The sequence below is a fragment of the Ochotona princeps genome, chromosome 2, assembly GCF_030435755.1.
Source record: "Ochotona princeps isolate mOchPri1 chromosome 2, mOchPri1.hap1, whole genome shotgun sequence".
Lineage (NCBI taxonomy): Eukaryota > Metazoa > Chordata > Mammalia > Lagomorpha > Ochotonidae > Ochotona > Ochotona princeps.
The window spans coordinates 104,587,775-104,601,211 of NC_080833.1; the positions used below are offsets into that span (position 1 = coordinate 104,587,775).

The following is a 13,437-nucleotide window of genomic DNA, read 5'->3' on the forward strand; positions in this document are numbered from 1 at the left end:
TTACTCACAATTGCATAAACTGTATTGAGGATTTACTACCTGCCAGACACGAGGATGGGTATTTTTTTTTTTAAGATGTATTTATTTTTATTGGAAAGCAAGTTATACAGAGAGGAGGAGAGACAGAGGAAGATCTTCCATCCAATGATTCACTCCCCAAGCAGCCGCAACGGATAGAGCTGAGACGATCCAAAGCCAGGAGCCAGGAGCTTGTTCCGGGTCTCCCACACAGGTGCAGGGTCCCAAGGCCTTGGGCGGTCCTCGACTGCTTTCCCAGGCCACAAGCAGGGAGCTGGATGGGAAGTGGGGCTGCTGGGATTAGAACCAGTGCCCATATGGGATCCCGGTATGTTCAAGGTGAGGACTTTAACTGCTATGGTATCACACCGGGCCCTAGGTCAGGTATTTTTTAATGCATGTTTTCACCAAAAATATGTTCCCATTGTATGGCTTTGTTGCTCAGTGAATGGTTGGTAATCTGGTTGCTGGCGCCACTCCTGTTGACAGGGTGTTGGAATGCAAACGGGTTCAAACAGTCCAGGGAGAGCTGAAGGAAGAAGAGAACATCCCGCTCTGGGCCCATCCTGTGCTTCTCCTTGGGAGAAGTCATTATGACTGGTTATGTGACATTCCAGAAAAGCCTTTCATTTCACAACTGTGTATATGTACCAATATACACGCACATCTTCTTTTATTTATACCAAAAGAAACTCTACCAATCTTTGCTGCATGCTAGGAGAAATTTGTTTTTGAGCTACCTTTGTCTAAAAATAATAGCACTTTCTCTTTATCAAACTATCCTCACTAAAAGAAAAAAGAGGGGGGGAAATCTTCTAGTTAATATTCATGTGTGAAGGAGGAATGACATCATTTTACAATCACTGATGGATTCATTAAGCACTGAGAAGCAGCAGCTGCTGACATCAGAAAGAGAAGCATTTACAGGAAATCCCAGAAATAAGTCTGTCAAAGAGACATCTGTGCTCGTGTGTTTATTACAGCACTAATCACAATAGCCAAGACACAAAACCAACGTGACTGTCCACCAGCAGATGAACAGATAAAGAGAATGTGCTAGGCCAGCCCTGTGGCATACCAACCTAATCCTCTGCCCTATGGTGCCAGCAGCCCACAGATGCCAGTTGGAGTACCAGGCATTCCACCTTCGACCAGCTCCCTGATAAAGGCCTGGAGAAGCAGCAGAAAATGGCCCAAGGCCTCGGGCCCTGCAGCACGTGGGAGACCCAGAGAAGGGTCTTGGCTCCTGGTTCCAGATCTGCTCCGCTCTGGCTGTTGCAGCCATTTGAGGAATGAATCAGCAGAAACCCCCCTCTCCCACCATCTCTCTGCAATCTCGCCCTTTCTTTTCTTTTTTTTAATGATTTATTTTATTTTTATTGGAAAGTCATATATGCAGAGAGGAAGACAGAGAGGAAGATCCGTCTATTGATTCATGCCCCAGGCAGCCACAATGGGTGGAACTGAGCCAGTTCAAACAAAGCCAGGAGCCAGGAGCTTGTTCCAGGTCTCCCACACAGGTGCAGGGTCCCAAGACTTTGAGCCGTCTGGACTGCTTTCCCAGACCACAAGCAGGGAGCTGGATGGGAAGACAGGGCTGCTGGGATTAGAACCGGCACCCATATGGGATCCTGGCACATTGAAGGCAAGGACTTTAGACACCAGGCTGTGGTGCCAGGCCCAAACCCACCTTACAAATAAAAACAAATACATTTTTTAAAATTGCAATGTGTTATATATATGTGAATGAAATACTATTCAGCCATTAAAAGGTTTGAGATCCTAGGCACAGCGCAATAGCAGCTAAAGTCCTCGCCTTGAACCTGCCTGGGATCCCATATTGTCGCCGGTTCTAATCCCAGAAGCTCCACTTCCCATCCAGCTCCCTGCTTGTGGCCTGGGAAAGCAATCAAGGATCGCCCAATGCCTTGGGACCCTGCACCCACATTAGAGACCTGGAAGAAGCTCCTGGCTCCTGGCTTTGGATCGTCTTAGCTCTAGCTGTTGTGGCCGCTTCGGGAATAAACCATTGAACAGAAAATCTTCCTCTCTGTCTCTCCTTTTCTCTGTATGTCTGCCTTTGTAATAAAAATAAATAAATCATTTAAAAATAAACAAACAAAAAAAGGTTTGAGATCTTGTCATTTGAGACAACATGGGCAAAGCCATAGTACATTGTGTGATAAAATAAGCCAGGCACAAAAAGACAAACACCGACATCTCACTCATGCAATCTGATAACACTGATCTGCTAGAAGTTAGACTAGAATAGTGGTTCCCAGAGGGTGGGGAGAAGGGGACCGTGGCGGTTGGGAAAGGCTGGTCCTGGGGCACAGAGTAAGTTCAATGGAAGGATTAAGTTCTGCTGCTCTCCTACACTTAGTGTGACTACCGCCAATACTGTGCTGTAGATCGCTGCATAGCTGGAAAACAGGATTTCTAATATTCTCACCGCAGAGCTATGATTTAATGTTTACAACAGTGGATGCACTAACTCCTCTCACTTGATCAGTGTACCATATGCAGGTATTAAAATATACCATTGTTTCTCATAAATATGCATAATTTATCAACCCCCCCCCCAAAAAAAAACCTAAATGGAAACAAAAAGCAGCTAGCCCTCATATCCCTCCTGATAGAGAAGCAAAAAAAAGAAACCCAGTGAAGTAGTTTTGTTTCTGGTTGAAAAGCAAGAGAGCTAAGCCAGCCTTAGGGGGGTGGTAGTTGGCATAGCAAGCTAATCCTCCCCATGCAGCACCTATATCCAGTATAGACACTACGTCGCTGCTGCTCCACTGCCCATCCAGCTCCCTGCTTGTGGCCTGGGAAAGCAGCAGACGATGGCCCACGTCCTTGGGACCCTGTACTCTTGTGGTTGATCCACAGGAGGCACCAGGCTCTTGGTTTGGCACTGGCCCATCCCCACCATTGCATCCGTTTGGGGAATGAGCCAGAGGATGGAATATCTGTCCTCTCTGCCTTTCTGATTCTTAAAAATATTTATTTATTAAAGATTTATTTATTTTTATTGCGAAGTCAGATATACAGAGAGGAGGAGAGACAGAGAGGGAGATCTTCCATCTGCTGATTCACTACCCAAGCAGCCACAACGGCTGGAGCTGCACCGATCTGGAGCCAGGAGCCTCCACTGGGTCTCCCACACGGGTGCAGGGTCTCAAGGCTTTGGGCTGTCCTCATCTGCTTTCCCAGGCTACAGGCAGGGAGCTGAATGGGAAGTGGAGCAGCTGGAACACAAACCAGTGCCCATATTAGACACCAGTGCTTGCAGATGGAGAATTGGTCAATTGAACCACCACAATGGACCCAAAAACTAATCTTAAAAAAATTTTTTTAAAATCTGAGCAAGCCTTTAATTGTTAATTACAGGAGATGCAGCACAATGGATGATGATAAACCACATTGGAGAAACATAGTCATTGAAGGCTACATTATACTGCAGGGATAAAAAGAACCCCAGACCTGGCACAGTGGCCTAGCAGCTAAAGTCCTAGCATTGAATGTGCCTAGATCCCATACAGGCCCTGGTTCTAATCCCAGCAGCCCCGCTTTCCACCCAGCTCCCTGCTTGTGGCCTGGGAAAGCAGTCGAGGACAACCCAAAGGCTAGGGACCCTACACCCGCATGGGAGACCCAGCAGCTCCTGGCTCCTGGCTTTGGATCGTCTCAGCTCCAGCCATTGTGGAGTGCATTAAAATTAGAAGATAAATCAACCACTTTTAGCTTCAGATTCAGTTATGACACAGACTGAAGCTGAAACTGAGCAGTGGGCCCAGTGTGGTAGTCTAGTGACTAAAGTCCTTACCTTGCATGCAACAGGATCCCATGTGGGTGCTGGACTGTGTCCCAGCTGCTCCACTTCCCATCCAGCTCCCTGCTTGTGGCCTGGGAAAGCAACAGAGGATGGCCCAAAGCCTTGGGGCCTTGTGCATGCGTGGGAGATCCGAAGGAGGCTTTGGATTAGATTGGCTCCAGCTGTTGTGGCCCTTTAGCGAGTAAATCAGTAGAAGGAAGATCTTTTTGTCTCTCCTTTTCTCTGTAAATCTGCCTTTCCAATAAAAATAAATATCACACACACACAAAAAAAAAAAACCAACCTGTGAGCACTAACTGAATATCTGAATTAGTTACTTTAGTTTCTGTTTAGCATTATTGCCCTTATCTTTGAGGAACATAAGGAAACTTTTATGAATGAAATCACTGTTTGGAATTTCCTTAAAATTAGTGCAGAATGGTTGAGAATTATGATTATGACTGGACAAAGCACTCAGTGGTCATATGCTTAAATTTCTCAATTATCAGGCATTTTTAAAAATACAACTGTTGTTGCTAGTAAATATCCCCAGCCAAGTATCGTAATTCTTTTCATTTAGTGCTTTTGTTTAAGATTCATTTTGGGGCCTGGCATGATATTCCAGTGACTAAAGCCTTGTACTAGCTGGTATCCCATCTGAGTGCCACTTCATGTCCTGGCTGCTCCACTTCCCATCTAGCTCTCTGTGGCCTGGGAGGGGAGTCAAGGATGGCCCGCCCAAAGCCTTGGGACCCTGCATAGGGACAGGAGACCCAGAAACTCCTGGCTCCTGCCTTTGGATCAGCTCAGCTCCAGCCATTGTGGCCACTTGGGGAGTGAATCAATGGATGGAGGATCTGTCTCTCCTCCTTTCTGCAGATCTGACTTTCCAATAAAAATAAATATTTTTTTAAAAATTTATTTTTATTGGAAAGGGAAATTTACAGGCAGAAGGAAAGTCAAAGATTTTCCATTTTGCTGGCTCACTCCCCAAGTGGCTCCAACAGCCAGAGCTGAGCTGATCTAAAAGCAGGAGCCAGGAGGTTCTACATATATGGGAATTTTGAGATATTACTACATCACACACTCAAAAAATTTAAATGGAGTCCCTAAGATGCGACTTGGTCACTCCACACCCCACATCCCAGTGCCTGCAGTCCTGGCTCCCCTGCTCCCATGGTTTCTTGCCTATGTGTATTGTGGAAGGCAGCAGGTGATGGCCCGAGTTCCCAGGTCCCTGTCACCCACAGGAGTGACCTGGATTGAGGTGAAACCTTATCTCCCACTTGAATAGAAGTCTTTGTGTATGTCTCATACACACAGCCCATCCATAAACCCAACAGGCCAAAGTTAGAGTGCATTAAGAAGTGGAGGAAGGACTAGCAACACAACTGTCCATCAACAGATGACTGGCTTGTAATAAGTATAATCATACAAGGGGGAAAAAAAGGGAAAAAAAACTGATTAGTGACATGTGAAACAATATGGATGAATCTCAAAATACTTGTGCTGAGTAAAAGCAGCCACAAATACACACTCACTGTATATTTCCATTTACATAAAATTATACAAAATACACGCCATCTACAAAAGTAACAGTGGCTGCCTGAGGACAGGAATTGACAAAAATGGACATTGGGGAGGGAGGCAGGGGAGAAGTGCTAATAAAGGGGCACTAGGAAACTTAGCAGGGTGTGATGATGTTTTTACAGGAACATATATGCACGTCAAACCTTAGCAAATTACAATTTAAATACACACAATTGATTGCATACCAAAAGATAATAAAGTTGTTGGAAGACAAAGAGTTATCAGCTGGTATTTGAGCTGAATCCTAGAGCTTATGGCCTGTAACTGCAAAGAAAACTTTGGCCAAGCCAAAAGCAGGGGCAGTTCAATCCCGACTGAAAAAAATAAATAAATAAATACACAGGAGGGTAACAGACCATGTTGACCAAAGCAGAAAACCTCCATGGTGAGCTATGGGAGGCAGACCTGTGCAAGAACCAAGGGACAGACGACAGATAGCTTAAATCAAGCTTTTATTACCATTTATTGTTATTGGAAGGCAGATTTATAGAAAGAAGGAAAGCTCTTCCATCCACCGGTCCACTCCCTAAATGGCTGCAATAGCAGGACTTGAGCTGATCTGACGCCAAGAGCCAGGAGCTTCTCCGGGTCTCCCATGATGGCCCAGGGACTAGAACCACCAGCCGCAGATTTCCCAGGCCACAAGTGGGGAGCTTAGTGGGAAGTGGAGCAACCGGGATACGAACCGGAGCTCCTATGGGAGCCTGCCATTAAGTGGCTTAAGATTAGCCACTGCAGCCATTGCGCCAGCCCTCCCCTCCCCTCCCCCCCTTTTAAGATTTATTTTTAATGAAAAGGTAGATCTGCAGAGAGGGAAAGATATATCAAGCTTTTTAAAGATGTGCATATAGAACAATTACCATTGTGAGCCCCAACATAAAAAAAGTAAGCAGTGGGGTTACTTTTATTTTAAAAAAAAAAAGCCTGGGAAGTTATGTTGTTATAAAGGGACATGGCTAAACAGGTAGGAAACCGATTCCCCATTGTGAGTTCTCCTGATGGCTTCCGCAAGGATCATGGAGATGTCGATCACCTGGATCTTGGAGCAGTGCTTCATCTTGTCCTCCTGAGGTATGGTGTTGGTGACGACCACGGCTTCAAAGCACGCGTTATTGATGCGGGAAATGGCTGGCCCCGAAAAGATGCCGTGCGTTAAGATAGCGTAGACTCGGGTGGCTCCAGCCGAGAGCAGTTTGTCGGCCGCGTGGCAGATGGTACCGCACGTGTCGGCCATGTCGTCGACCAGGATGGCCACGCGATCCTTCACGTCTCCTACCAGCACCATGCGATCCACCTCGTTGGCCTTCTTCCGCTCTTTGTGGATCAAGGCAAAGTCCACGTTCAAGCGGTCGGCAATGGAGGTCACCCTCTTGGCTCCGCCAGCATCAGGGGAGACGATGGTGCAGCTCCTCCACTCGGAGATGTTCTCCTTGATCCACTTGAGGACAGCCGGCTCGGCGTACAGATTGTCCACCGGGATATCAAAGAAGCCCTGGATCTGAGACGCGTGCAAGTCCATGGTGATGATGTGGTCGGCACCCGCCACGGACAGCATGTTGGCAACAAGCTTGGCCGAGATGGGAGCCCGGCTCTTGTCCTTCTTGTCCTGCCGCGCGTAGGGGAAGCATGGGATGACCGCCGTCACGCGGCTGGCCGAGGCGATCTTGCAGGCATTGATCATGATCAGAAGCTCCATCAGATTATCATTGATCTCACCACAACCGCTCTGCACAATGTAGACATCCTCGCCGCGGACACTCTCCCCTATCTCCACACAGGTCTCCTGGTTGCTAAATTTCTTCGTAACCACCTTACCTAGCTCCAGGCCCAGGCGGTCGGCGATTTTCTGGGATAAGTCCTGGTGGGAGCTGCCGCTGAAGATTTTGATATTCGGCATCCTGGCCAACGACCCAAGGCACTCTTCTCTCGGCGTTCGTGGCAGCTGCGGAGACCGGCAACCGAGTTGGCCCAGAGACTCAAAAGCTAACCGCTTCTCTTTGCTACTCCGCCATCTTACCTTCCCGCCCGGCGCGCGGCTCCAAATTGCCCGGGATGGGGGAGGAGGGACGCACAGGAAACCCGCCCACCCCGCCAGCGCTGATTGGGCGACGAGCAGCCAGGGGCGGAGCCCGCGCCGCCGCTGCGCCTCCTTCCGCTCCCTCTCTGATTGGCTTACAGGGAGAGTGACGCTAGTCGGGGCGGGTGGGGCGAGAAGTGCGGAGGGATGCTGGGGGCGCCTGCAGCCAGACCTCCAGGAAATGTTTAAAGATGTCTGGGCGGAAGGGTTCTTTAGGAGAGTAACCCCATAATCATTATTTGATGACGTCTCCCTCCAGACTACTTTCCTCTTTCCTAATGGACGTCGTGGCTCGGAGGAGTCAGAAACTACGCCACTCCCAGGAAGTGAGCCCTGCACTGCGGCTGCACGGAGTGAGCTCAGGCTCTGGAATGCAGAATCGCAGTGCTTCCCGCCTGAGTCGCCCTCCCCCATGGCCAGCTCCCGAGCAGCCAGCCACATGCAAGGTGCACTCTCAGCCAAAGTCCACAAAGGTTTTCAGAGAGTAACCCTACGTCTTCCAGCAGGTTAGCATTAAACTAGGAGCTGACCTCAGATTTCTTTCCTGAAGATGGAACAAGACGATAATTGTTCCTACTGTAGGAGATTCTTGTGAGAATTAAATGGGTGAAGATGTGTAAAGAATCCAGAACACATGGGCAATGCTCCGTAGTATCGGGGGCTTGCTTGCTTTTATTTTTTTTCCTTTTATTGATTACATTGCATTATGTGACACAGTTTTATAGGCACTGGGATTCTCCCCCACCCCTCCCCCAACCCCCCCATGGTGGATTCTTCCACCTTGTTGCATTACCACAGTTCAAATTCAGTTGAGATCCTTTCATTGCAAGCATCTACCAAGCATGAAGTCCAGCATCTTATTGTCCAGATAAGTTCAACAGTTTCTTGGGGAGACCATCTCTGGTCTGAAGGTAGAGCTGGCAGAGTATCATCCCGATAATTAAAAGTCCCGACATTACATCAGTAACAATTTATAACGTTATGGAATTAGTTGACATGGTATTGTGTAACCAATATGTTAAAAGAGAAGACAAAAAAAAGAAGGCAAGTTCTGAACCACATCCTGTGACTTCTACATTGACATTTCAATTATTAGTTTATATATAACCAGGTGCTATACACCTTAAAATGGCTATAGATTACTATTCAGCTGTCTCGTGTCTATTTTAATTTTAGTATTTAGCAGTTCATAGCATTGAAGCATGATTTCGCTGAACCTGGCTGTTTTTCGGGTAGTCTAACTCTATAACTCTAACAAGACATATGTCAACAGTTTAGGTGAACAGTTTTAGGAGGGGTGTGCAGAGAAATCTTCAATACCCCAGAAAGGCGTGACTAATCTTTGTGTCCCACTCAGTGAGTTATAAGTACATCCCCGCTGACCATTTCCTGTCTGTTTCTAAGCTTTCCTTGTTGTTCTCTATGTATATATTCTAGTTTGTTTGTTTGTTTGTTTGTTTTGAGGGGTTTCTGGAGCAATCATTACAAGAGAGGGTGGGGACCCAAAGTCAGAACAAGGCAAGGGGGGGGGCTTTATTTCTTCCACCTGGTTTGCAGTGTTTATTTCTGCTCGTATATCTTTCAATTGCTAACCATTGCCCAGGGCCTTGCAACAGCCTGCTTCTGCTCCAGTGCCCCTCTGGTGGTAAGAGTTAGGCTGGCAGCTTATATAAATATTCCCCCTTCACGGCAAAGATGCCCAGCATCTCCACATACCCATGACGACTGTATCAGCTAATTTCATATATTACAGATAAAAGTATCCAACACAACTTTCAAAGGAGCTAGTACATTTTATTAATCACATAGTATCTACACAGATTTGAAAACACACGCACAGCAGACTTCAGATTTCGTCACCTCTGAGTGATAGCTGGAACACATCTGGATTCAGGAAACACCTGCCTTCAACTCCAGAAACCATCAACCAAAAGCAGGGCTGAAGAAGTGACCAAACCCTCCACTGAGGCTTGGCCTGAGTCAGCTTTGCTTTATTCCAACAAAGATGCCTGTTCTCACAGCAGAGAAGACGGTGTCAGCTGCAAGATCGAGGGAACTCATCGCCGAGCTCCCCTCAAACCCCTGCTTTTTGGGGGAACCCTAGAGAAGCTCTTCCCAATGGGGCACAGAGGGTGAAAAGCCCTTCCCAGTAACCACTGTACCAAATTTAGAGAAAATTGAAAAGAGGTTTCCTTTCCTAAATTAGGAAACCTAAAGGGAAGACCTACCGCTGCCCCGCCCCCCAAAAAAGGGCCTAGCGTGCCTTCCCCATCCTCACCCCTCTCAGCATGAGGCTGTTGCATAACTGTGAGTAATGGCATATTTGGTCAAGAAGTTGCAGAAATATTTTCCTTTTTCATTGTACCTTCACATACTTTCTAGTGAAAATAAGCAGCACCCATCCACCCACGGTAGCAACATTCCTGGAAGTAGTATGTGACGCCCATGCACCGGGCGGTGATTGGGACTGCAGATAACGGCGGAAAAACAGGCCAGCAGGGCCTTTGTCTCTGGCTTGAGAAGAAAGATCATAAACAAGAAAGTAAGTGAACCATTCCAGGAGCGTGCTAGGGCGAGGATGAAAGACAAAGCAGGCAGGGATCAGGGCCCCGCTGGCTGAGCCCGAGTCGGGCAGGTCCTGTGAAGTGCTTCCCAAACCCCAAGCTAAACGCCCAGTCTCGCAGCGACCTGGGGCGAGATTTCAAGAACCGAGTATGGAATGCCAACAATTCTTTAAAAACTTCACTAACAGAAATCCCAAAGCTCCAACGTCAGAGGCGGAAAACAACGTCTACAAATTACCAAGCGGCGCGAATTTTGAATATTCATGCCACCCAATCACGGAAAGGCTGGACTGGGGCTACCCCCGGGATCACAGAACTTCTTTTTCGCAGGCGAGACCTCCCGAGGCACTCTTGGCGACCCTGACGCTCCCGGTGCCTCCCAGCTTCGGCGGAACGCAGCTATCACGCAGTGGACGCCCAGCGCTCCAGGTTGTGTCGAGTCTCCTCTTACACCATAACCGAACTCAGCCACTTTGGGCTGAAAATGTTACAACATGCGCAATCAAGCCACCCTGACACAGCAGCCCCTGGTGGCGGCAGGGACAGGTCACCAGCGGCAGTTGGGGGGTAAACACACATCATCATAAATCCAATCAGGCGCTGGGAAGCTGAAAGCAGCCTAGAAAAAGCTCCCCACTACCTTTGGACTACAGTAGATTTACTAAGGGGGAACGTAAGTGAACAAGGCTCTTTCCTACTGATGAGATGGGTGGCTCTGAAAAGAGCCTTTTGTAGGGAGGCGTCCCGGCAGGGGCTCACTTAGAGCTGGTGTACTTGGTGACGGCCTTGGTGCCCTCGGACACGGCGTGCTTGGCCAGCTCGCCGGGCAGCAGCAGGCGCACGGCCGTCTGGATCTCCCGGGACGTGATGGTCGAGCGCTTGTTGTAGTGCGCCAGGCGCGACGCCTCGCCGGCGATGCGCTCGAAGATGTCGTTGACGAACGAATTCATGATGCCCATAGCCTTGGACGAGATGCCGGTGTCGGGGTGCACCTGCTTGAGCACCTTGTACACGTAAATGGAGTAGCTCTCCTTGCGGCTGCGCTTACGCTTCTTGCCATCCTTCTTCTGGGCCTTTGTAACGGCTTTCTTCGATCCCTTCTTGGGCGCAGGAGCGGATTTCGCAGGTTCTGGCATAGTTAACGCCACACCAACGAGGCTTTAAGGGGGAAAGAAAAATGGGCTAGGGCAGGCCTGATTCTTTTATAACCACCTTATGCAAATTAGGGATCAAAAGCTCTTTCTATCCCATTGGTTCTTGCAGGAAACTTGCGTTTTCAGTTAAAGCCTACGTAACGACAAGTTGGCTTTATTGGCTGTTTCTGAAGCCATATTAGGACCAATGAAAAGCTCGTTCCTGACCCCACCCCTACGGAAGCTTATAAAGGCTTTCTTCTCAGGGTCCCTTCCAGCTTGTTTGGTTAGGAGGTTGTGAATTGTCTGCCGCTGTTTCGTTTCTTGATCATGTCAGGCCGCGGCAAGCAAGGGGGCAAGGCCCGCGCCAAGGCCAAGTCGCGGTCGTCGCGCGCCGGGCTGCAGTTCCCGGTGGGCCGTGTGCACCGGCTGCTGCGCAAGGGCAACTACGCGGAGCGCGTGGGCGCGGGCGCGCCGGTGTACATGGCGGCGGTGCTCGAGTACCTGACGGCCGAGATCCTGGAGCTGGCGGGCAACGCGGCGCGCGACAACAAGAAGACGCGCATCATCCCGCGCCACCTGCAGCTGGCCATCCGCAACGACGAGGAACTCAACAAGCTGCTGGGCAAGGTGACGATCGCGCAGGGCGGCGTGCTGCCCAACATCCAGGCCGTGCTGCTGCCCAAGAAGACCGAAAGCCATAAAGCGAAAAGCAAATAAAACCCTGGCAAACCAAGGCTAAAGATAAAAGGCTCTTTTTAGAGCCACCCACTATCTCAAAGAAAAGAGCTAGCGCGCTGTTACCAGCCCTCCCTTTGACACTTTGGTGGCTCTTAAAAGAGCCTTTTGGGTTCGCGGGGCAGGTGTCAAGCCTGATTACTTTCACTTGTTCTTGCCAGGCTTGTGACTCTCAGTTTTCTTGGGCAGCAGCACAGCCTGGATGTTGGGCAGCACGCCACCCTGCGCGATGGTGACACCCCCGAGTAACTTGTTGAGTTCCTCGTCGTTCCTCACGGCGAGTTGCAGGTGGCGCGGGATGATGCGCGTCTTCTTGTTGTCGCGCGCCGCGTTGCCCGCCAGCTCCAGGATCTCGGCCGTCAGGTACTCGAGCACCGCCGCCATGTACACCGGCGCGCCCGCGCCCACGCGCTCCGCGTAGTTGCCCTTGCGCAGCAGCCGGTGCACACGGCCCACCGGGAACTGCAGCCCGGCGCGCGACGACCGCGACTTGGCCTTGGCGCGGGCCTTGCCCCCTTGCTTGCCGCGGCCTGACATGATCAAGAAACCACTTGACCACTGCTTGTTTTTCTGGGAGAGGCTATGGGAATAGATAGCCAATTTGATGTAATTTATAAGAGCCACTGGGAGGGGTGAAGGGAAGCGGTTTGATTGGCTAGTAGCGCCGCCGGGTCTAACAGCCAATAGGAAAGCCGCGGGCGGGCTGTGGTTCTGCACCCTGCCCCTGCGAGGAAATGACGAGTTTTGCAGGTACCCACCAATCGCTGAGAGCCACATTAAAGCCCCTTATTTGCATGTCAGGATTTTTAAAGAGATAAGGCTTCAGACAAGAAAAAAAAAAGGAAATTTTTTTCCTACTGAACAGCAACTTATGCGTTTTTTTAACCCCATATTAGAGCAGGGAAATTCCTAAAAACACCCCCAAAGGACTGCAGAAGGCCTCAAAGAGATGGAAAGTTATTCCTCTCAAGAATGTGGGATTCCGAGGCAGCTTTCCCTGGAGCTCTAAATGACCTCCAAGGCCCGCCTTTTCCCTCTCGCCACAGCCGCACACGGTTGATGAGCTGGGGTCGCGCATGGCTTCGCTCCCCTCCTGCAGCTACTCATCCCCTCCATATGAGATTTGGCCAGTGCGTATTATCGAGCTGCCATCCTGCTCATGGCCTGCAAGGGGCGTCCGACACCGCCTGGAAACTTGCTCAGGATTGCACAACCACCATACACACTTGTGGTTTTGTCCATCTTGTGCCTATTCGTCTACCAGCCCTGAACCCGCGACGCCACTCCAGCTCTGCATAAACCCACTTCTCTCTTTTCCTGAGGAGCTTGCTTCATCCCGCGCTTGCTGCTAGCACACGCATTGGTTTCGAAAGCTCAGTCCCCTGTATCTGCTTCCTGTGCTCCCACACGTTTATGCCAGCGAGCATCTCACGCTTCAGCCTTTCTAAAGGGCAACCTGCGCCTCTGCTCTTTTGACTGTCCTGAACTGCACCAACATCCAGGTCC

The 13,437-nt window shown here is 49.5% G+C and overlaps 4 protein-coding genes across 4 annotated transcripts; 1 reads left to right on the plus strand and 3 right to left on the minus strand.

Annotated features, from left to right (window-relative positions):
• Positions 1-5,854: 5,854 nt before the first annotated feature.
• Positions 5,855-7,470, minus strand: LOC101518950 (ribose-phosphate pyrophosphokinase 1). Its single transcript, XM_012928152.3, has one exon. It carries the CDS (start codon positions 7,314-7,316, stop codon positions 6,360-6,362), a length of 957 nt encoding a protein of 318 aa, XP_012783606.1. The 5' UTR covers positions 7,317-7,470; the 3' UTR covers positions 5,855-6,359.
• A 2,754-nt stretch (positions 7,471-10,224) lies between these two features.
• On the minus strand, positions 10,225-11,266 carry LOC101519200 (histone H2B type 2-E). Its single transcript, XM_004588834.4, has one exon. It carries the CDS (start codon positions 11,194-11,196, stop codon positions 10,816-10,818), a length of 381 nt encoding a protein of 126 aa, XP_004588891.2. The 5' UTR covers positions 11,197-11,266; the 3' UTR covers positions 10,225-10,815.
• Positions 11,267-11,496: 230 nt separating this feature from the next.
• Positions 11,497-12,017, plus strand: LOC101519443 (histone H2A type 2-C). Its single transcript, XM_004588835.2, has one exon. It carries the CDS (start codon positions 11,524-11,526, stop codon positions 11,911-11,913), a length of 390 nt encoding a protein of 129 aa, XP_004588892.1. The 5' UTR covers positions 11,497-11,523; the 3' UTR covers positions 11,914-12,017.
• On the minus strand, positions 11,991-12,503 carry LOC101519693 (histone H2A type 2-B). Its single transcript, XM_004588836.4, has one exon. The coding sequence runs from the start codon at positions 12,466-12,468 to the stop codon at positions 12,076-12,078; it is 393 nt and encodes a 130-aa protein (XP_004588893.1). The 5' UTR covers positions 12,469-12,503; the 3' UTR covers positions 11,991-12,075.
• Positions 12,504-13,437: the final 934 nt, after the last annotated feature.

Coding starts and splice junctions, on each gene's coding strand:
- LOC101518950 (XM_012928152.3), bottom strand. CDS start 7,316: ATGCCGAATATCAAAATCTTCAGCGGCAGCTCCCACCAGGACTTATCC.
- LOC101519200 (XM_004588834.4), bottom strand. CDS start 11,196: ATGCCAGAACCTGCGAAATCCGCTCCTGCGCCCAAGAAGGGATCGAAG.
- LOC101519443 (XM_004588835.2), top strand. CDS start 11,524: ATGTCAGGCCGCGGCAAGCAAGGGGGCAAGGCCCGCGCCAAGGCCAAG.
- LOC101519693 (XM_004588836.4), bottom strand. CDS start 12,468: ATGTCAGGCCGCGGCAAGCAAGGGGGCAAGGCCCGCGCCAAGGCCAAG.